This window comes from Watersipora subatra, chromosome 7, assembly GCF_963576615.1.
Source record: "Watersipora subatra chromosome 7, tzWatSuba1.1, whole genome shotgun sequence".
NCBI lineage: Eukaryota > Metazoa > Bryozoa > Gymnolaemata > Cheilostomatida > Watersiporidae > Watersipora > Watersipora subatra.
This window is the reverse complement of record NC_088714.1, coordinates 14,673,802-14,697,699: the sequence shown is the minus strand read 5'-3', so window position 1 is coordinate 14,697,699 and position 23,898 is coordinate 14,673,802. Positions and strand designations below refer to the sequence as shown.

The following is a 23,898-nucleotide window of genomic DNA, read 5'->3' as shown; positions in this document are numbered from 1 at the left end:
TATAAACCTTTACACCGCCATGGCGCGATCAAATAGCCCAGCTTTTAACCTCGTCGTGGATTAAAATGCAAAGCTAGCGATTGGTTTTAGTGAGTGCAACGATGTAGTATAGCAGCTTATGATTACTGATTTTTTTATCACGTTCTTTTTATGGGAAGTGTCTTTCAGATTAAAAACTACTGAATGTTTAAGTATTCCCCATAGAAGGCATGGTCAATAGTTGGCGATATTTTAGTTAAGTGGGCATTGCAGGCAAGTGGTTATGTTGTTCTGTTTGATACACATCATATCAGTTTCAAAGAATTGCCTAATCATAAAAGCTTAATAGTGTTGTGACAGTAATACAGTACTTGAGAATATCTGTAACCTGTCATGTCCCTCATAAGTAATACTTTTCCTGGCTTCCAAGCCTTGCTAAACAAAGGCTGGTCGGCTTCCTAAAAATGAAAACTTTGATTAGCCATGCTTTGAATGCTTCCATAATACAATGATAATGCTATTCAAGTTTCAAATATGTGGCCAATATGTGCTCTAAGCTTGCGCCCAACTTTATAAATCAATTTTTACAGCTAGGCTATTATGTCAAATATGATTTAGTTAATTGCTATTAATTCCTTAAGATCATGTTGACAATTGAAATTTTTTCACTACAGATGTTTAGCTTATCACTTTAATTGTTATAGCGTTCATTTGACGTTATTTCTTATAGTATGAAGTAGTTATTTATATTTCAGCTCTATTCAAGTATACAACAAATGAATGATGTCTTCAATCATTTACTGAAACAAAAAATGTATTCTTCTTGACTCGCGACACTCGTCCATAATAGATGGACTCAAACGCGGTCGACTCCTCGACAGGCAATGACACCTCGCCTCCAACAAAGAATCCACATCGACGGGTCAAGGTTAGTAATAATATTAATACAGAAATATTTAATATATACGCAACTCCACATTGAGGAAGTTGCTAGATGTCTAGTCCAGACTTTGAAGCCTTGTCACTTTCTAAATTTGATTTGGTGTGTTTAGAAATATTGTGTAATGAGTTGCTAGGCGATTTATGGGGAATTGTACATCGCTCATAACAATATCAGACAAGTTTGTGACAAATTGCATGAATAGTTGACTCGTCACAGATATCCTCCGGCAGTTTGTTGTTTTAACTTAATTGGATGCTAATCAGATAGTTATCCTCGCTTTATTCAGATTAGGTGTCTGCAAGACAAGAATTTTTGGTTGTGGGCTGTGTGAACATTAATAGATGATTATAGTCTTAGTTTGCTAATTCTTGCTGAAAGATTGGTGACTGTATCAAGCGCTGCGCAATTACAACAACTATCGTGGAAAGACAACGCTAAGGTAGTTTAGTTAACTCTATAGAATTTTTTAATTAATCCAGTTCTACCACTTCTATAAGTAAATGTTTCTATGGAACTGCGTCTTGGATCTGCAAATTTGCTTCCCTTAAATCTATACACATCGCTACTCTGTGACTTGCTGATAATTTTGGTAAATTGCACATGTTGCCATTTGTGCAAACTATGTTATTGCTACATTTTAACAGTCTGCAACGCTTAGGCCTTATAAAGTGTGATCTTTGATTATTATTTACAACCTTTTGGAGATATTACATAACTATATGAAATGGCGAAACTATTTTCTTTTGTATTAGTTTGTATGAACTTTGACATAGACTACTATAAATATGCCTAGGCATTAGTTTTCCGTTCTACAAGTCTATGGTTTCAAAAAGTCTACCGATTTATGGTTAGTTTAGCGCAAATCATAATACAAATTGTTTTTTGCTTCAAGGTTGCTCACATTTTCTGGCACATCTTCGACGAAGGTGTTCGGCTGGTGTAGCGCATTAGGCTATGGATGTTCCTAAAACTCTACACTAATCCTTGATTTGCCAGTAACCTCACCTAACATATAAAGTATTATCACTACTACCTTATTTGAGAATCTGTTCATCCATTCTACTCTCATCTAGATTGTTATGGTAATATGAAGAGTGTCAGGAATTTCAGGCGGCATGGTGAATGACTCGATGAAACTGTAACCTCGTGTACAAACCGCTCATATATATATTCATGTTTGTCGACTACTCAGTGTTTTTTGAACACCTGGTATATTAGTGAATCATCAAAGATAGCCGGTTCCATAGTCTATAATCTATTATAGGCAGGTGGTGTTTATTAGTACTACAGTGTCTCAGAAGTACGCTGCCATCGCTTGCTATGAGTTGTTTTATGCGATTCCAAAAGTATTACTAACATGGCCTGTTCTTTAGGTGTACATGCTGAACATTGAAAGGGCGTGGGATGACAAAGGCACTGGACATGTCAGCTGCGCCTATATCGACCGTCTCTCTGGGATGGCACTCATCGTACGCTCTGAAGACGATGAGAGTAAGTTGTACTGAAGCGTTCTAGCTAATGCATTAAACGTTTTAGACCCAGCAGTTTGTTATTAATAGGTAAAGTTTGGAGGATGTTTCTCAAATCATGAACAGGAGAAGACAAATCACTCAAAGGTTTTTGTTGGTGTGTATATAATCCCCAACTCACTTGTCGATTATCCTTGTAGTTTCTGAGATTACCTTTTACACTGCCTATAAGTTATCCCTAAAATGTCTGCAGATAACCCATAACCTTCTGTAGAGTGCCCATATCTGATTTATAGATTGGCTTTTTCCATCAGTCGCAGTCCTTATATCGTGTGTAGGCTACCCCTGTTTCACCTGTAGATTGCCTTTACCCCACCTGTAGATTACCCTTACCGAATTGTGGATTATACCTACCCCACAGTAGATTATTCTACTTGAACACTTCCTTGACTTTTACATGTATTCTGTGCAGATTCTGTGATATTAGAGTCCAAAGTCTGTCCTGATACAACCTACCAAAAGCAACAGGAAACACTCATCTGTTGGTCAGAAAAAGAACAAGAATTAGCGCTCAGCTTCCAGCTAGTGGACAGCTGCTCCGAAATTTGGGAGAAAATTTGTGATGTAAGTGATGGATAGACCTTTTTGAGGCTATAATGTAACATATTTTTACTAAATAAGATTTGTATAAGCCCAAGAGGTAAAAGTAACATGAGTAGGCAAATTGTATTACCTGGGACACAGGTGCAAGGTCGTGACCCTGGTGACAGCGGACCCGATGACTCTTTGCAAGACTCTCGCGATGATGATCATCCTGAAGACCCGTATGCTGCCAACAGTATGGTGGAGCTGCCGACCCCTGACCTCCGGCATCTGCCTGACATACAAGCTCTCTTCAATGAATATATTCAAGGTGGAGCTGTACAATGGAGGGTAGATAAGCTAAGCGCCAGGTAGGTTGCTCTACACTAACCCTGCTTGTAGTAGTATAGGTTGTCTTTGTGCTAAACCCGCCTTCATTGTATATCAATTGCCGTGCTGATTGTCATATAACCACTTTTAGAATCACTACATATGATAACATTAGTACTTATTGCATTATTATTACTAACACTTTTACACATATTCGTAAAACTGTCATGGTATTTCTTTGAGTACTTACATTTTGTACTACAAAGTTCTCTCCTTGGTTTTATGCTTACGATCAGCTAAGGGCACTTGTCGGTATGCTTCTCACTAGATAACTACACGACTGGTGTCCACTATTAATGCTACATCTATCACATAGTATTAGCTACATGACTGGTGTCCACTATCAGTGCTACATCTATCACAGAGTATTAGCTACCTGACTGGTGTTCTCTATCAATGCTACATCTATCACAGAGTATTAGCTACATGACTGGTTTCCACTATTAATGCTACATCTATCACATCTAGTATTAGCTACACGACTGGTGTCCACTATCAATGCTACATCTATCACAGAGTATTAGCTACATGACTGGTGTCCACTATCAATGCTACATCTATCACAGAGTATTAGCTACATGACTGGTGTCCACTATCAATGCTACATGTATCACGGAGTATTCACAGAGCGTCTGATAATAGCAAGAGTTATCCACTTGTCAAATAGTCGTTTCATTATAAGATTTCATCACACTCCTAATCAGTCGGTATAGATTAACTGGAGCCAAAATAAACAAAAAAAATTATTAGTTACCTCGAGGACTTGTCTAGACATGTTCAACAGGTGCTCTTTTGCCAAATAAATAAGCTAGATATCAATAAAAGCTTGTTAAAGGGAAGTACTTCAAGGAGGATCAGTCAAGGACAACCTTTTGCTTAATAGATACCTTAAAGTTATACAAATAACGTCTGAAATAATATTTAAACAAGAAGGAAACAGCTGTGGCCTGGTTGATGTTCAATTCCATGAAAGCATCTGGCGGTGACAAAAAGAATGTCTACTTTCACACACTTCCACCAGCCTGCACCACTGCTGAACTTGAGTTTGATGAGCAGAATGGCAACACTAAAACAAATTGAAAGTGGCATGGTCTCTCAAACGTTTTATTTTTTTCAAAAGTAATAAAAATTTCTCGGCATGTTTTATAAACGCTGCTATACAGCTACAGTGTCTCTATCTACCTGTTCAATCCAGTCAGAGTTACTTTTTCAATATTTTCGACAAATATTCAAGGCCAATCATTTAGTGTAATACGCTGGTTGGTGGTCATATTTTATGACAATTAAAATGGCGACCAGAAAACCTGTTCAATACGCATTTGGTATGTCTTGACATCTCTGCTGCATTACAATTACATTTCTACATCTGTTGCAGCATCGAGTCAGAGGGATACATCAGCAAGTTACTCGATCTCTACTCAATGTGTGATGACCTAGAGAACACCGAGGCACTGCATCAACTCTATTCTATATTTAAGACCATTTTCATGTTAAATAGAAACTCTTTATTTGAAATTCTTTTCTCGACAGACAACCTGATGAAGGTAGTCGGAGTACTGGAGAATGACCCATGCAAAAAGTCAGTCGTACCTCACAGAGAATTCCTCGAAAAAAAAGTTCGTTGTTGCAGTTTCCTTTACATTATTTTAAAGTTCAGCGTTTGCTTGTGTGCTTCGCCTGCCTGCATCGTATATCTAATTATTGTTACTGTGTCTATGTGTGGCATTAATCTTTAAACTAGGGCTAAAGGCTGAACATGGTCCGCTTTTATGTTGGGAACAGTATATTGCAGCATGCACCAAATAGCATCTCCCTTATGAAAACATTGTGATGCTTTTTGTCAAATAAAGCCGTTAATAATCAGCGTGATTAGCACAACGATCACTTTGCGTTGTCACTCAGTGTTGTCACTCAGTCACTCTGTCTATTGTCAATAGTACCTGGATGGACCAGTATATGGTGACAATATCTCTAGGTGATTACCATTTTCAATTTTCAATCCATAGTTTTTGACAACCGAAACCGTCCTCAATTGAGGGCGGTTTCGTTTCCTTGTTTTTATGTATGTCTACTTATTTATTGTTAGATAAATTGCTATGCTATAAACCATGTGAAACAAATGTTTCAACCATATTTTTGTGTTTTGTGATAAAAAGTGGAAAAAATGTTAATTAGTGAATACTCCCATAAACATCTTTAATCCATTATTTTAAAATCAAGATAAAATGCGAAATTTTAAATATGTCCATGTGTTACATTTACGAGGGTATATGAGTGTCTAGTTATAGGCTAAATGCTGTGCTGAATGCGGTTGCGGCTAAAAGTTTATCAACACATGTATAAATGTTGAGGCTTTGATGCACACAGCAATAGCTGGACAAGATGACATGACATTGACATTTGAATTATGCAGCAAAACATGGCTCCATATGCGCGAATAACCATAGTTGTATCATTTATTTTCTTAAGTTTTGTTGAACCCCTCTTAGGGTTTTTTCATATTTGTTCGTTTTGTTTGGTAAATATTTATATTTACTGCTACGTGCTTAGTGTCAATAGTCTAAATACATTAAAGCTTATATTATACACACACTACATACTGTATTGTATATACACTACATACTATATTATACATATACTACAGACTATATTATATATACACTACAGACTATATTATATATACACTACAGATAATATTGTATGTACACTACATACTATATTGTATCGACACCACAGACTTTAATAGATATACACTACATACTATCTTATACATACACTACAGGCTGTATTATGCATACACTAGAGACTATATTATATATACACTGCACACTATGTTATATATACACTGCAGAATATATTATATATACACTGCAGACTATATTATATATACACTACAGACTATATTGTATGTACACTACATACTATATTGTATCTACACTACAGACTATATTATATATACACTACTGACAATGCTATATATTATGCTTCATGCACACTATAGACTCTGTATCATATATACTTCAGGCCATATTCCATCCAGTACTTGCCCTCACAAATGAACTTCTCCTTGACAAGATTCATCAGACATACAGAGTTCAGTACATTCAAGATGTAATCCTTCCTACTCCCAGTGTCTTCGATGAGAATCTACTCTCAGCGCTTAATTCTTTTGTTTTTTTCAACAAATGTGAAATCGTCAAGATGTTGCAGGTATGTTCATGTGGCTGTTCCGGTATTGAAAGTTGGCTTAAACTAAAAGGGATTCTTCATTAGCAATAATAGTCAAAAACATATTTGAACATTATTCAGTGTTTAAGAATAGTCAAAAGAATCATGGCTCTGTCATTTCTATTATGTTTTGATTTTAGGCCAGTGTGGTCAGTATCATCCGTTTCATTTTGTAACCGGTGTTTCATTTTATGACACTAGTCTGTATGGTTTAATGATTGAATGTTTAAAAGATTAGCACTGCAATATCTTAACATGTCAGGGTTCATCTGCTGCCTGTAGTGCGGCAGCAATACCAAACTATAAAGAGGCATTTACACTCTTGCAATCTTTGCTCATTCCGCTTGCAAACATTAAAACCTTCGAGGGCCGCTGACTGGTTAAAATCACTAAGAGCATAGTGCTGCCTGGTTGTAGTGACAGTCAATTTTATTTAGTTATTTTCTTTGATTTGTTGTGGATCACTTTCACTTAAAGTGAACTACACTAAAATACTTTCCTAGCACACCAAGTGTGATTGCCATAAAGGATGAATGCACGTGCGATGTTTGCCAGTCTATCAGATATCATTTGTTAGTGGAGTTGATATATGAATTTTTAAGTATATTAAAGGTTGACTTGCAACAAAATTCACATTACAGTTATTTGGTATCAAAAGATTCACCATGTCTTACTCTGTTGTGTTGTAGGTGCAAAATATGTGGAAATGTGTTTACAAGCTCTTAAAAGCTCAAAAACGAAAAGCCGCCGTAGATTGGAATCTGTTTATTTCTCTTACGTAGTCATGACAGTTTGGTTATTGTCTTGTCACGTGATGTTCTCACGTGAATTGAAAGGCCAATAAAAAGCTCAATATAAAACCTATCGTAACACTAGTTTATGACAAACACTTCGGGTTTTATCGAAGACCCCGTATCAAATATAGAAGCTCGCTACTTCACAGTTTGTTTCGGCTTGATCTAATCGTCAAGTCGTAATCTGATCATGTGACCCAATTCTTCGCAAATAATTTTTGCAGCACTTTTCAATTATCACAGGTGACCAACAGACTCGTCTTGATAGACAATAATATTTACTCCTTCGAGGTAAGGCTAAAAAAATTTGTTAAAAATTAAAAAATGAATATTTACAGTAAGTTATAAGTTATCAGTGCTAAAGGTGACCGCATTGCAATGACAATAAAACAGACGCGTAAGAACAATAGACATGGTTTTATTGAATGCGTGAAGTATATTTGTGAAAATATTTCGATGATTAAGGTTGCATGAAAGTGTAAACAGAAACCATCTCCCACAACTACGTCACATCTGAACTGTTTTGGAAAGAGAATCCAAACTACGGCGGTCTCGTGTGGCTGCGATTAACTGATTGTTTTTGAGCTTTTAAGAGCTTGTAATCACATTTCCACATATTTTGCACCTACAACACAACAGAATAAGACATGGTAAATCTTTTGATATCAAATAACAGTAATGTGAATTTTGTTGCAAGTCAACCTTTAAGCCAGTCATTTTTGCAAAATTGTTTAGCTGCCAAATTTCCAAAGACTAAACATTTTGGTGCATCATAAACTTGGTGGCAGTGGGTTGATGCTGTCTGGCAATATTACACTCAAAAAGTTAGTTTGTGCTGCACTCTTATGCAAAGTAATAAAAGATTGTTGATTACACAAGAAAATGCATAATCATATGCTCACCTTATGCAGTCAAATCGTAACTTGTGCAAATACTCCTTTATGAGATGTGCTTCTCATGACTACAACGTTTTTGTGGGAGCAAATATGCTTATGGGAATACAGAGTGAGGTTTTGTCCACTCTACAAATCCAAAACCTAACTTTGAATTCTTCAGGTGATTAAATTTAGTATTAAAGCAAATGTATTATGTATAACCACGTAAAAAACTAAATTATAAGCAAGAAACTAAACTAATAAAGTAATCGTCAATGAAGATCAATTTTTCTTGTCACCTTTACATTGAAAACACATGAGTTGAGGTGTACTTTAGCTATAGAAGAAATAGGGATTGCATTGCGTAGGTCGGGATAGTCCTAGAAATACAGAGTTTTCTAACTTACACTACGTGAACTTTAAATAATTATAAGCTATATGTATATTTCTTGTTTTTATGTTCTAAAATACATGCTGAAACTTCAAGACTGTTTAGTAAGCTTAATTCATTTAAATTCGATCAGAACATACGGAATTGACTTACATCCAAATCGATTTACGACCCGCCGGCCAGAACCAAACGCGGTCATAAGTTGACGACTATCTGTAGTACAATAGCATGTGAGGGCTCCTGTTGAAGTGCATAGGGTTGAGCTCTGGCTTCCCTTTTTATACATGAGGGGTCCATCCCTTCAGCTCAGGCATCGGCTGGTCTTACTTCTAATCTTTGGCTGCCTTGGTTTAGCCACCGTTTGTTTTCTCGGTCCAGCTGGGCCAAGTCGTCGGTCGGCCTGTGCCTTCTCTAGGGCCGATTCGGTAAGAGGGTCGCATAGGGACTACCACAGGAGAGCCGATCTACTGTATGTTCATACATATGCACTAATTTATAAAATTCAGCTGGTTTGTTGGAAATTGAGTCAAATATTTGCTAAAGTTCCTGTGTTGAGACGATCATAAGTTGAGGTTAAATTATATTCGATTAATGATTTTTGGCTGTGTTTGTTGCATTCAAGTGGAATGAAAACTTTCAGTATTCTTGTCCCACGAGCAAATCGATTGTTTGGGAGATTTACATGTATGATAAATGCACATGTGCACAAAACTCCTGAAAAACTATCCGTTTACGGCCGTGACCAAACCCTTGTACCGAAATCTCTTCAACAAATTTAACCATTTTTGTGTAAAGTCGTTCAAGTATAATAATGATACAAAACACATATAAACCTAAATAAATATGTTACCAAGTATTTGAAAGGTTACCGCAATATTCTAAAATTAACCCATCTGATTGGATGATACATAAATAGACAGATTAATTCAGCCTAAAATCGAAATAGAAACTTTAGAAGCCTTTGTTAATCAAAATTAAGACCGGCCAACTAAATGCCAATAAGGCCGTGAGACAGATAGTATAATTATTAAGTCGTCCAAATTTCATGAGAACAACGTGCACATTTTACCAGTCTATGGCATTGTTCGATTGCCGAAGGTTCCTTTAATTGACGTAGACCGTTTGAGGCGTAGACCGATTTACAGGTACGAAAATGTGGTACACAGTTTATCAGCCTATGTATTTTGTCCAATTACCGAAGGTTTCATTGAATTATCTAGAACATTAGCCAGATTTCTTTACATCTTATCTACAAGCTAGGGCCGAACTACAATGCCCCTTTGTGACAAGAATATTTCTTTATTTCACTCCAGTTTGCAGAAAACTTCCAGACACGTTAATGCTAATGCCTGCTTTCTGTTACATATCGCTGTCAAAACCATTCTACATTCAACACAACCAACTTTCAACTTTCCAACACAACTTTCAAACTGTGTATATTACATGGCAGCTTGCTATTTTACTTTTAATATTGCATTTCAGAGATATAATAAACATATTTCATTATTGTTGTTGTTAGTTAAATTACCTACAGTAGGTTAAGCCTACAACTTGAATTAATATTTATTTTATTGTTGTAAAGCATAGGTTTGAGATAGTAGTAGATTAGGTTTGATTTTTATACAACTTTTTGTTTTGCATAATTGACCTTTTGAATTTCATTTCAAACCAACTTGACAACTACCATGGACATACAACCTCCCAGAACACCACGTCGTCGCAGTGGCCGTCCACGTGTTTTTCAATTATTATGGAGGAGAAGAAATAGAAGGTCCTCACAGCAACCTTTAACATCAAATGCTAATGATCAACGACACGCTACTCAAAATAATAACAACAACTCATCTGATTCAAAGAATACTTTAGTAGATGTTGTAGGCTTCGCCTACAACATCTACTAAAGAATTGTACTTTTGTAGAATTCTGACCTTTTGTAACTACTTTTTCAACAACCATCAGTACCCTTTCTTTTTTCCATTATCACTTTGGTCATGGGCTGTATGACAGGGGAATTTCTATTTAATTCTCTTCATTTCCATAGCTAAATCTTTGCCCTGACATCTAGAATAAACGTGCAGCTCATCATCTAACAGAGTGTGTAATCTGGTTGCTTAAGTACTACATCTTATTTCTAGCAGCGCCATTTGTTTCATTCTCTGAACTAGAATTCATTGGTCCGGTTTGTATCTCTCTTCACCTTCGTCTAATAATGCTTTTGGTATTATAGCCAGCTACTATCAAACTAAAGAAGGTAGAGCATTGCTGTTTAGCAGTGTTTGATGAAACAAAATTGTTGTTATCATCACTCATGTAAATACTATAACTGTCGCTAAAATCCTCTCGTTCATTATTCAGGATGATGAGAAGATGATAAAGGTCATGTTCCAGCAGCTGACAGACGATGAGACAGATGACGCTGCCAGGCGAGACTTGGTAAAATTCCTCAAGGAGATGTGTACCTTTTCAGCTACGTTGCAGGCCCCTGATCGGGAGGCCTTCTTTCAGGTCAGTCCTGTAATACTTTTGCTGCCAGGTCATATGTGCGGGTAATTCATTGCACTGTGTAAAACCTGCTGGGGCAGCCATGTGCAGGGAAGCCTCAGTTTTCACTCGCAGATCTCAAACAAATCTAAGTTTAAGGACAAACTTTGAGACTTATTTTTGTTGCTGGACAACAATTTGGTAATCAAAAACTCTTGAGACTTGTTTGCTTTGAATATCAAACAAAAATTTGCTACTTCGACACCTCTGAGATAACTAAAAAAATCTGACAATGTGCCTCAGTTGTCAACTGATGCACTCTCACTATTAATGTTAGTATTCAATCGTATGTAGACACATTTATTGTGGCTTATGAGATATTGACTTTAATTGGTGTTCTGCATAGGCCTTTAGTTGGTGTTCTGCATAGGCCTTTAGTGTACTGTTTAATTTTTTATTGAACTGAAGCACAAGATATTCCTACACGTTTTTCTTTGACACAAAAATCTAAGAAAACAGGGCTGGAGTACACTCATTGTAGCAATGTACACTCATTGTAGAGATGTAGCAATTATACATTACCGGTCTATCCTTTTTCTATTAACACAGTATTTATGAGAAAATTAGTGCATTTTACATGTTACCCATTCTATTAAGGTACAGTTTATAGTGTAAAATAATGTTATTTTTGAAATAGTTACAAAAATTGTTTTATGCTCTTGGAATAATTAATACTATTTGCATTACTTATAGTGGAAAAATTTTCTTTTGGAATTTGAACAATCCGCTTGTCTTGTAAAACGATATATTATCGAAAATCGATTTCGTACTAATTATCGCATCCTTTTTTGTTTTCTACGATGGAGACAAGGGACTCACCACTTTATTTAATTCTGTGTGGCTTACTGTCTTTCATAAGTAGGTCTTCTAGTCCCAACACATGACTAATCCTCAAGTCGTTCTGCCATTTTATCTACCAGCAGATGTTGGCAGAGATGAGGCTTTTGGATGCCATAGAAACTCTGTGGAACCTCGAAGATGCCGACATTCTGTCTACCACTAATGATATCTTTGCCTACATAGTAGAAGCCAATCCCTCTATGGTGCGCGAGTTTTGTCTATCTGAGGCTAAACTCGGACAGGTCTGTACGATAATCTTACTTCGAGACATTATTATACTAGCGTGTTTAGTACTTTCAGGGCTAGCTCTGTTATTGACTAGCTGCATAAAAGTCTTCAATATTCCCAGAGTTTCCTGGATCAAATCCTCTGTGAAGTGGATTTTTCATTGCTAGATTTTAATAGTTATAACTGGACAGACGGTCTTTGAGATTTATATGTATAGACTAGATGAATGCCCTGCGTTGCGCGGGTAATAAACAAACAGCTTATAAACATTACCTTTCCTACTGCATTACCTTTCCTACTGCATTACCTTTCCTACTGCATTACCTGCAACTGTTTGTCAGTTGCTTTTATTACCAGTGCAACGCTGAGCATTCAGCTAGTGAGGCCAGTTGGTAATTGTTTCACGTGATGCACCGTCGGTGTGTATATTTTGACCGTTGTGATGAATATCTTCACCAGTATTGATAGTTATACTATGTTTAATGTCGTAGTCCAATGGATAGGCATGTTACTCCAGAACTAGACACTCCTGAACTAGAAGTTCCAAGATCAAATCCTCTGCAAAGTGAATTTTTCATTACCAAAACTTTATCGCTATAGCTGGACAGATGAACACTCACATTTATATATACTACATGAATGCACAGTTAATCAGTCTTTGCACAGAAAACTTATTTTTATTTAACATATAACAGCAGTTACCATTCTAACTTTCAAATTTCATATCATGAGCAAAGCGTTTTGTACAGTTTAAATGAATTAGGATAAAAAATAAAACAACTATAAAGGTTTTCAAGCTTTCTCACACAACTGTAACTTTTAAATTTCATATAAAAAATGTTTTGTTGAAATATATTGAGAGAAAAAATTACACAGCTGTGAAGGTGTCTAAATGTAAATGTGAAATAATTAGCAAATAATGGCTAAACAAAGTCAGTTTTGCTACGATAACAATGAAAAATGATTTAGTAAATAAGAGCGATGGGTGTGATAAGAATGGCTTGGCCTCGTGGTTAAGTGCGGTCGTTAGTTGATTGGCAATTTGAATTTCGTGAGTTCCAATCCATTACAAAGGTGATTTTTCGTTGCTAAAACTTTATCACAGGATAGACGAATGGTAAACAACAGACAAACACAGAGACAAACATAAATATTTACATCTATATATAAATCCTAATGTTTGTCAGTTTGTACTTCCATACTTCTATCTGTCCAGCTATAGCGATAAAGTTTTAAGAACAAGATATCCGCTGCGAACTGGATTTGCACTTACAACCTCCATTGCTGCAGACATTCGTTTATCCAATGCACTACATTGTCCAACTGGCTATACCATGGAATAACCTGGGGACATACTTGGAATACATGCCAATCTTTCATGGCTTCACATTAAACACCGCAGCTAGCTTTATGCGTGCAGCATTACCAAAAGAAAAATACAAGCCCATAAGCGAAGAAAAATGCATAAACTCATATAGCCAACAAAACTATTGCAGTCAGCATACTGTAAATCTATAGCAGGCACTGCAGCCAATACAGTATGAATGACACAGAAATAAACACAGTAAATATAAATAGCACAGCACACAGAAATAAACAGACGCCTTCGTTTAAAAGTTAGAATGGTAAATTTTGATGTTAAATATTTTGATTAAAAGTAAATTTTCTGTACAAAAGCTTTTTTATTACTCACGCAACGCTGGACATTCATCTAGTATATATATATACACAAATCTACATTTATGTAAATCTCAGTCTGTTCTGTGCATTTCCAGCCATAGCGATTAAGTTCTAGGAATGAAAAAACCCGCATCGCAGAGGATTTGATCTCAGAACCTCCAGTCAGCAAATTAATCCACCACTGTACACTAAACTACAATCCCGAAGCTGTGAATGACTGTTATGATATTTGTTACATCACTTTAAATACTCACGCTTAGCTTGGGGTCATTAACTAGGTTGGTTGATAGCTAGATGTATGGAGCAATTATTAAGTTGTCTGCAAACACGGCAATTGTTTTAGTAAAGGTATGCGTACCTTTACTGGCTTTCTAGGTAAGTTACTCAAAGTCAATGGGTAATTATTATTTTATTACTCTTGCAATGGCGGGCATTCGGCTGGTATGCTGATAAAAGTAAAAGTAACTTTTGAGTACAGTTGTTTATTTAATGAAATTTGAACAGGAAATCACCCGCCGATTGCCAAAATTTTATATACGTCAATGCGTGTTGGCAAATATTGGCGTTATAGCAAGCATTTTAAAAATACTGCTGAGATGAAAAGATTTGATGTGGATGTTGGCTCTTTATTATAGACCCTAAATCTCAGTCGACATTTTATGTTTCAAAATATAATAGGCAGGCTTTTGCCAACGGCTTGCATTTTCTTTAAAAAAAGGACTGGATGTTAGTTAGATGGTTATCCTCACCTAATTGGATGCCTGCTGATTTAAAATACAGGGTCTTTTATGACTATTTTAAAATTTTATCATAATCTTAGTTTACTAAAGGATAGTCGCACACTGTACCACCATATGTCGAGGTTAGTTTAATAAAGGATAGTTGCACACTGTACCACCAGATGTCGAGGTTAGTTTGATAAAGGATAGTTGCACACTGTACCACCATATGTCGAGGTTGTCTTGTTGGAGATTATTCGTCGACTATGTGCACCGTAGACCAATGGCATTGCCGGACAACAAGGATGTCAAGAAACATATGTAGCTGTCAAACTTTCCCGATATTTCACTGAGCATCCACGACAGTCTGTGCAGTGTTCACCACTTCGGCCATGCTGATTGGCTGTTGCCGATTACTTGATTTATATTTTCATAATAATTCCTGCGAGACTAGTATTTGATCATTTCCGTGGTCGCATTGTATAATCAGAACGCAGCTATGTCACGAACTAGTCACTGATGTAAACACGGATAGGTTGGTGATAGTGTGAACAATGTCATCACAGACAATTATGGATGTATTGCGGTATTGAGGCCGACATACTGTGATATAGAGTGAATCAGTCTTTAGGCTTGTTGAGGGATAAGCAGCTGCGGTGGGTTAAAGATGTGGTTGCGTCAAACTTGAGTTGATTTTAAAAGAAAGTATTTTTCTTTGTCTATCAGTTGATATGTTGTTTGTTGTGTTAGGCGATCTCATCGTCAAGATATTTGAAGATTAAAATCGAAAAACTTGTGGGCAGACAACTTCAATGTAGTTTAGCCCATTCGTAGAGAATATTTCTATTTAATCTTGTGGATGTCCAGAATAAGCAATTTCACCACCTTGATAGCTGTTTCTATGGTGTCACCTAAGACACCACACATTTGTATGGTGTCTTAGGTGGCTGTGGGTTGATTATGATAAAAACTGTTCTAAACGTTACTGCGCTACGCCAACTCTATGCGACTGTCGTAAAATTTACTTTAAAATTTGGTCAATGTTGTGGAATTTCAATGGGTGCGATTTTAAAGTGATTATAGTACACTATCCCAGCGAATGTATACATAGCCTTTGTTTCACGCGTTTCAGAAGGCATAACACAAGAATTTCAATGTCTTCATATGTTAATAACTTTCATGTCTGGATTTATGCCAAAACTGATTATAGATTTGCCTCCCTTGGTCTGACCCTTATGTGATAGCTGTTGAAGTGCCAATAATCATGCAGTAGGTACTTCATAAGCTTTGGAATTTAAAACCTGACATGATATCATATTTGGCTGAAGGTAGGAGATTTTGCTTCTGCTGCTTTTATAATATTTAAATAGGTTCTATAGAAACAAATGCTTTAACTAATATTCAACTTTGCTGACCTTTGACCTATTACTATAAAAACTCACAAGTTAATTCTAGTCTGATACCCCAGTCAAAAAGCTACCTGTGGCTTTTTGAGCGGGTGCACAGACTTTGGAGATGCCAGCAATTGGGGTTGGTTAACTTTCCTAACACCACCAATAGTCCTTGTGGGGCTCGAACCACTGAACTATTGACCAGAAGTCAACGCTCGAACCACTGAAATATTGACCATAAGTCAGCGCTCTAACCACCGAACCAAGGCCGTTTCAACCTGTTTTTGGTGGCAGTATAATATTGCTCATATTAACAACCAATAAAATTGTGTACAATTCTGTTGTGGTACACAATAGAATTTAATCCTTTCTCGGAGCATTTCCATCAGATGAAATGACAAGGTACCCATAATTAACCGGTAATAAAACATTTTTTGTAATCAGGGATATCATTAATTAAGTCTTCAAAATCCTTAGTGCTGCTCAAATGGCATAGTAATCATAAAAAGGGATTGCCCAACACATTAAATTGTTTAGTTAGCCGAGCAGACAACTTTCTACATAACTATAAGAACAAGGCTTTTCATTAGTCATTGACCTGCTTCGTTGGTTATCTGCCAACGTGCTGAATGATTATATATAAATTGCTTTAGAAGTGTAGTTATCCTGGATGAAGTAAGCTGTCTGTTCTGTAACCATTTTCATAAAATATGTAAGGCTTTGTAATGGTCACCGGTGATTTTCAATTCCTTAGGTGTAACGGAAATGTGGGTTTTCTGGTTTTAATAGCCCTCACAATTATTAGAATCTCGTCCGCCTGCAGTTCTGTGCGCCGTGGGAGATCATCGTGTGTAATAACTATGTACACAATTATTCTTAAATATGGGAAGGGGGTCAAGTGGCGTAGTGGCAGAGCGCTTGGCTTCAAACCGAAATATCCGGGTTTGAAATCCATGCGGTGCAATGTTTTTTTTCCCTAAAGCTCTTGGCGTGGTTTCAGTCGGACATGGCTCTTACTGTATTAAAGATTCGCAGTAGATTTTGTGAAGGTTGGCGGGCGATGAGCGTTGAGTCGTGGAAGCCTTGTAGACAGTATTCATCACTCTTTACGATGTATTATAGGGTATATAACCTGATAGGCATCTTGATCAATCTTTAATATCTGTAGGTTGTCATAGCTGACTGCCTGATGTATAGCAAACATATCCGATCAAATCTTTTTTATGGTCACTGGAGTAGTTAATGTGCTGATCACCTGTTGTTGAAAATGACATGTAGAGGGTAACTCCAAACTTATGGTTACATAATATGACTCAGTGGGCGCTGATGGTGCACTCCAGCTGATGGCAAAGTTAGGTACTCAAAGTTATTTTTGTCAGTGGTCACCCATGTGCCTCTTGCATCACTCCAACAAGTCACTCTACTTTCTGGCCTTCCGCTTTCATCTCCATTCCATATTTTCTGTGTGTTAAATCTCTAGAAGTTGTTTATTTGTCTCTATTTATAAATTAGGATGATCTTCTGCTGACAAAAGCTATAGAGCAGATGCAACATGACCCTGATCCGGAGCTAGGAGGTGCTGTCTTACTTTCTGTCACCATACGTCTCCTCATAGACCCAGAAAATATGCTAGCCAACACGACAGCGAATGGAGCACCATCCATGAGAACAGAAAAGACTGAGTTTCTTAACTATTTTTACTTACACTGCATGCCAGTACTAATAACGCCATTCCGCGCCATCACCAAGAATCCAGACTCTCTAACAGGTAAGGCGTGTATGCATAATATTACTTGGAGATGAACTTCCCCAAACTTTAGTAGATTTTATCAGAAAGTATCAGTATATTAGATGTTTGAGGGGATCTGACTGCCAGGTATCAGTATATTAGATGTTTGAGGTGATCTGACTGCCAGGTATCAGTATATTAGATGTTTGAGGTGATCTGACTGCCAGGTATCAGTATATTAGATGTGTGAGGTGATCTGACTGCCAGGTATCAGTATATTAGATGTTTGAGGTGATCTGACTGCCAGGTATCAGTATATTAGATGTTTGAGGGGATCTGACTGCCAGGTATCAGTATATTAGATGTTTGAGGTGATCTGACTGCCAGGTATCAGTATATTAGATGTTTGAGGTGATCTGACTGCCAGGTATCAGTATATTAGATGTTTGAGGTGATCTGACTGCCAGGTATCAGTATATTAGATGTGTGAGGTGATCTGACTGCCAGGTATCAGTATATTAGATGTTTGAGGTGATCTGACTGCCAGGTATCAGTATATTAGATGTGTGAGGGGACCTGACTGCCAGGTATCAGTATATTAGATGTTTGAGGGGATCTGACTGCCAGGTATCAGTATATTAGATGTTTGAGGGGATCTGACTGCCAGGTATCAGTATATTAGATGTTTGAGGTGATCTGACTGCCAGGTATCAGTATATTAGATGTTTGAGGTGATCTGACTGCCAGGTATCAGTATATTAGATGTTTGAGGTGATCTGACTGCCAGGTATCAGTATATTAGATGTGTGAGGTGATCTGACTGCCAGGTATCAGTATATTAGATGTTTGAGGTGATCTGACTGCCAGGTATCAGTATATTAGATGTGTGAGGGGACCTGACTGCCAGGTATCAGTATATTAGATGTTTGAGGGGATCTGACTGCCAGGTATCAGTATATTAGATGTTTGAGGTGATCTGACTGCCAGGTATCAGTATATTAGATGTTTGAGGGGACCTGACTGCCAGGTATCAGTATATTAGATGTTTGAGGTGATCTGACTGCCAGGTATCAGTATATTAGATGTTTGAGGGGACCTGACTGCCAGGTATCAGTATATTAGATGTTTGAGGTGATCTGACTGCCAGGTATCAGTATATTAGATGTTTGAGGGGATCTGACTGCCAGGTATCAGTATATTAGATGTTTGAGGGGATCTGACTGCCAGGTATCAGTATATTAGATGTTTGAGGGGATCTGACTGCCAGGTATCAGTATATTAGATGTTTGAGGGGATCTGACTGCCAGGTATCAGTATATTAGATGTTTGAGGTGATCTGACTGCCAGGTATCAGTATATTAGATGTTTGAGGGGATCTGACTGCCAGGTATCAGTATATTAGATGTTTGAGGGGATCTGACTGCCAGGTATCAGTATATTAGATGTTTGAGGTGATCTGACTGCCAGGTATCAGTATATTAGATGTTTGAGGGGATCTGACTGCCAGGTATCAGTATATTAGATGTTTGAGGGGATCTGACTGCCAGGTATCAGTATATTAGATGTTTGAGGTGATCTGACTGCCAGGTATCAGTATATTAGATGTTTGAGGGGATCTGACTGCCAGGTATCAGTATATTAGATGTTTGAGGGGATCTGACTGCCAGGTATCAGTATATTAGATGTTTGAGGGGATCTGACTGCCAGGTATCAGTATATTAGATGTTTGAGGTGATCTGACTGCCAGGTATCAGTATATTAGATGTTTGAGGGGATCTGACTGCCAGGTATCAGTTTATTAGATGTTTGAGGGGATCTGACTGCCAGGTATCAGTATATTAGATGTTTGAGGGGATCTGACTGCCAGGTATCAGTATATTAGATGTTTGAGGGGATCTGACTGCCAGGTATCAGTATATTAGATGTTTGAGGTGATCTGACTGCCAGGTATCAGTATATTAGATGTTTGAGGTGACCTGACTGCCAGGTATCAGTATATTAGATGTTTGAGGGGATCTGACTGCCAGGATGTGTCTAGAATAAAGCTGACAAAACTTTATCTCAATTAAAATGCTCAGAAGAAAAATACATGCAAAATGAAGTTACTAGTTGTTATTATGGCGATAGTTGGTATCAGCTATTGCTTTTAAGTTGCAGTGCTACAGTCTCTACTCTGTCAGTCTCTTTGCAACTATAGATGTCATAATCACACTTTCGCTTGGTCTGCGCTTTTTAACCGCTATAAAGTTTTGTCAATTTTCATCTTGAAACATCCTGGCAGTGATTTTCATCTTGAAACATCCTGGCATACCATCTCGAACATCAGAAACATTAGCAAATGATAGAAAAATACTGATACTTTCTGATAAAATTTACTAAAGTTTTGTGTATATTCATCTTTAACACTCGACGCACAGAGAGTCGATGCTTTTATGAATTGTGTATTACATGTAGGTATCTCGTATATTACTAACCACGCATGATGAGAAGGTTGGAATCGCCAGTGTAAATTCTGTGATGTAATTGTTTTCCAAGTTGATGTTGATTACATTTGTGTCCTAATAAAGTAGTCTCTTAAATCTGTCACACCTGTACGAATAGATAAGAAGTTTCCTTCCTTACTGCTCATAGGTGACTACTACACCGCACAGCTGCTCAACCTGACTGTGGAGTTGCTCTCTTTCTGTTCAGAGCACCACTCTTACCAGTTTCGTGTGCACATGATTAAACATGAGATCCTAAAGAAAGTCTTATGCTTGCTCAAGTCAAAGCATATGTTTCTTGCTCTCTGTGAGTATATTATCTCTCACTAGCCTCTGTTCGCCGTTTACACTTAGCTCCTGTTCTCTGTTCACACTTAGCCCCTGTATTCTGCTCACACTTATCCCCTGTTCTCTGTTCACACTTAGCCCCTGTTCTCTGTTCACACTTAGCCCCTCTTCTCTGTTCACACTTGGCCCCTTTTCTTTGTTCACACTTAGCCCCTGTTCGTTGTTCACACTTAGCCCATGTTCTCTGTTCACGCTTAGCCCATGTTCTCTGTTCACACTTAGCCCCTGTTCTCTGTCCACACCCTCTCCTTCATCACATATTCTCTCACTAGCTCCTATCCTGTGTCCACACTTAGCCCCTGTTCTCTGTCTACACTTAGCCCCTGTTCCATGTCCACACCCTCTCCTTCATCACATATTCTCTCTATAGCCCCTGTTCTCTGTCCACACCCTCCCTCTCTCATCTATCGCATATTTTCCCATACACCCTGTACCCTCACCATTTCCGCTCGCCCCTCATTCTATCTTTTGCCCTATACCCTCTCACACTCCTCACTTATTTTTCTTTGCTTCCTGTCCTCTCAGTCTCTCATCCGTTCATATTCTTTCATTTACTCCTATCTTCTTCTGACATTTTCTTTTTCCTTTATCTACTCTCTTTACTCTCTTCATCTCTTATCCTCTTCTTTATCCACCCTCTGCACCTTATACCATTCTATTAATATATGCTGTCTTCTTTATCCACTCTCTGCACCTTATACCATTCTATTAATATATGCTGTCTTCTTTATCCACTCTCTGCACCTTATACCATTCTATTAATATATGCTGTCTTCTTTATTCATTCTCTGCACCTTATACCATTCTATTAATATATGCTGTCTTCTTTATCCACCCTCTGCACCTTATACCATTCTATTAATTCTGTCTTACGTTCTCATCTTTTACCTTCACTCACACTCACTCAATAGTATTTGTCATTTAACACCTTGACTATACCACATAACTCCCAGTTCATCCTCTATCCTTCTCACCTACTTCATCTCACCTACCTTTTATCGCTTTTATCCTGTCACTATCTCTTAAACTTAAGTAATCCACAATCCTATCATTTATGTTCCCAATCACTTCATGTGTAGTTGTCACCCTCCTGCAACCCATGCGCATATCAGTATACATACATTCACTAGATTTTTTGCAAATTTCAGTTGAAATATTTGTATGAGGACTTGCAGCAGTTTTGTGGGCTCTCTTACAGGTGCCATCAGGTTTCTTCGCAAGCTCATCAACCTTAAAGATGACACATACAATAGACATATTGTACAGGGAAACCATTTGAAGGCAGTTTGTGATGCCTTCTTGGCTAATGGAGAAAAATATAACCTCTTCAATTCAGCCTGTATTGAACTCTTTGAATACCTCAAGACGGTTAGTATAGCACCCTCTCTCATCTCTGACTACCAACTGCAAATTACCTTTGCGACATCCTTGACGAGAACATTACTTTCATGTGTGAGGGCCGTACACGCAATGTTAGTCAAATTGTAATGTCTAGCCCCTGTTCGTCTTATGCCTTTTTGTTTTTACTTTCCTCGCTAGCAATAGCTTTTTTATGTCAGCGTACTTCAAGCTTTGGTTGTTTTTTTTTACAGGAATCTATAGGGATGATAGCTACGCATTTTGTTGAAGTTCACTACAACTCTGGGTTCCAGGATATTACTTATGTAAAAACATTTCAGCAGCTGAAGGAAACATTCAGTCCGAGGCCAGCTTCTAGCTCTGGCCTGGAAGATCCAGACAGCTTTGACAAGTAAGTCCTTGTTTCTTGCAGTTCTCATCTGAAAGGGGCTTTATGTTATGTAGCAAGCGTTTACTGGTGTTTGTTTTTTATGTGCGCTATCAGCAAGTCGTGTTCGCAACCAGCAAGTATTGTTTGTAAACAGGGGATTTTACTCGTTTGTAAGCAGGGGATTTGATTTGTTTGTATTTGCAGCATGCTAGCGAAGACAAGGCGGTGTCGGAGGGATAATAATGCCTTAGAAGAGGAGGAAGAGATGTGGTTTGATAAAGATGATGAGGAAGAAGAGGGAGGAGGAGGCGATGTAACCCCTCCCTACCGATCATCTCCTGACCCCGATGACAGGGTCGGCCATGTAGATACAGATCCTACATTCACCTTGTCCTTGCCTAAACATCCTGCTAAAGGTTTACCATCTATCTCTTAATATTGGCCTGTGGTGAACTTATGTTACATGGACTCATTCTGCTGCCTCCAAATGTCCGGTCATCTACTGCCCATAAAAATAAGTACATCTCTCAATTTAAATGCTAAGTTTACAATACTAAATTGAATATTATATGGTATCCACTCTAGCATGACTAGCTATTATAGCAGCTTATAGAGATGCATCCGTGGAATATGCTGCGTTATACCATCTCCTACAAGTTGTTGTCTTCCCTTAGCCATACATTTCAGGCTTATGCGATGGAATAATAATCAATCATTTCTATCAGCGACAAAGCTCTGTTGGCAGTGAGGAATGACTTGTGATGTGTCAGTGTCACGGATGTCATTGAGCTCATGTCATAGCAAATATTCCTGTCTGTTTTGTAGATGAGGATGAGGGGGCCTTCACAGCCGGTCCCAAACTAGCAAGAGCTATCAGCATCAACCTCAAATCACTTATCAGCGCCACGGATAGTCCTCCCAGAAGTCCACCCTCAGCTACCTACTCATTGCCCGACAGTTCTCATACTACTCCAGCTGCAGTTGCGCAGATCATAGACTCAGCTCCATCTACAGCCCTTCCAGCTAGTAAGGTGGCTTTAGTTGATTATCCCGATGAGGATTCTGACGAAGAAGGTGATGGAGATGGACTGACTGCGAGCAAACGATCTCGCATAGAGGCGAGCAATAGTTAGAGAAATTGGCTCTATGCGCCGTAGCCTAGGTTCTAGACTGACTGTGTCCTATAAACAACTTAGCAATGAATATAATCAAACACAAACTCCTGCAATTATAGCTTGGATTTGTTATGGATCTGTTGTACTATTTTTACTACTTGCTTATGCAATTCTTATGAAGTGAGAAGTGAGCATAGCCCAGCACTTTTACCAATTTCATTCGTTTTGTAAAGTGACAATTGCAATATTTCTAGTGCAAGTCATAAATACAAGCATTCATATGAGCACCCTCTCTCCATACTCGGGCTCTTGTCATTTGTACAAGTCATACCTGTTTTTGTGATTTAGTGATATCCTGCCATTGGCTCTCCTTTCACAAACCAGAGCAAGATATTTTTGCAAGTATGATTGCTGGCTTAGAGCTATGCTATTTTATGTTCATAT

General features: G+C 37.8%; 1 protein-coding gene across 2 annotated transcripts; it reads left to right on the top strand.

Moving 5' to 3' along the window:
* Nucleotides 1-738: 738 nt before the first annotated feature.
* LOC137400250 (serine/threonine-protein phosphatase 4 regulatory subunit 3A-like) lies at nucleotides 739-23,746 on the top strand. Of its 2 annotated transcripts, none has more exons than XM_068086579.1 (14): nucleotides 739-907; nucleotides 2,296-2,413; nucleotides 2,864-3,015; nucleotides 3,136-3,344; nucleotides 4,739-4,979; nucleotides 6,388-6,573; nucleotides 11,007-11,156; nucleotides 12,116-12,274; nucleotides 17,563-17,818; nucleotides 20,411-20,569; nucleotides 21,809-21,978; nucleotides 22,203-22,360; nucleotides 22,544-22,755; nucleotides 23,165-23,746. In XM_068086579.1, the coding sequence occupies exons 1-14, from the start codon at nucleotides 830-832 to the stop codon at nucleotides 23,470-23,472; spliced, it is 2,556 nt and encodes an 851-aa protein (XP_067942680.1). In that variant the 5' UTR covers nucleotides 739-829; the 3' UTR covers nucleotides 23,473-23,746. The 2 variants fall into 2 exon arrangements, with proteins under 2 accessions (XP_067942680.1, XP_067942679.1); XM_068086578.1 differs by having other exon boundaries at nucleotides 12,113-12,274.
* Nucleotides 23,747-23,898: the final 152 nt, after the last annotated feature.

Bases quoted from the DNA above. Each gene is read 5' to 3' on its own strand.
- LOC137400250 (XM_068086578.1), top strand. From the start codon at position 830: ATGGACTCAAACGCGGTCGACTCCTCGACAGGCAATGACACCTCGCCT. The intron at 2,414-2,863 runs GTAAGTTGTACT...TATTCTGTGCAG, and splicing joins ACGCTCTGAAGACGATGAGA to ATTCTGTGATATTAGAGTCC. The intron at 22,361-22,543 runs GTAAGTCCTTGT...TTGTATTTGCAG, and splicing joins GATCCAGACAGCTTTGACAA to CATGCTAGCGAAGACAAGGC.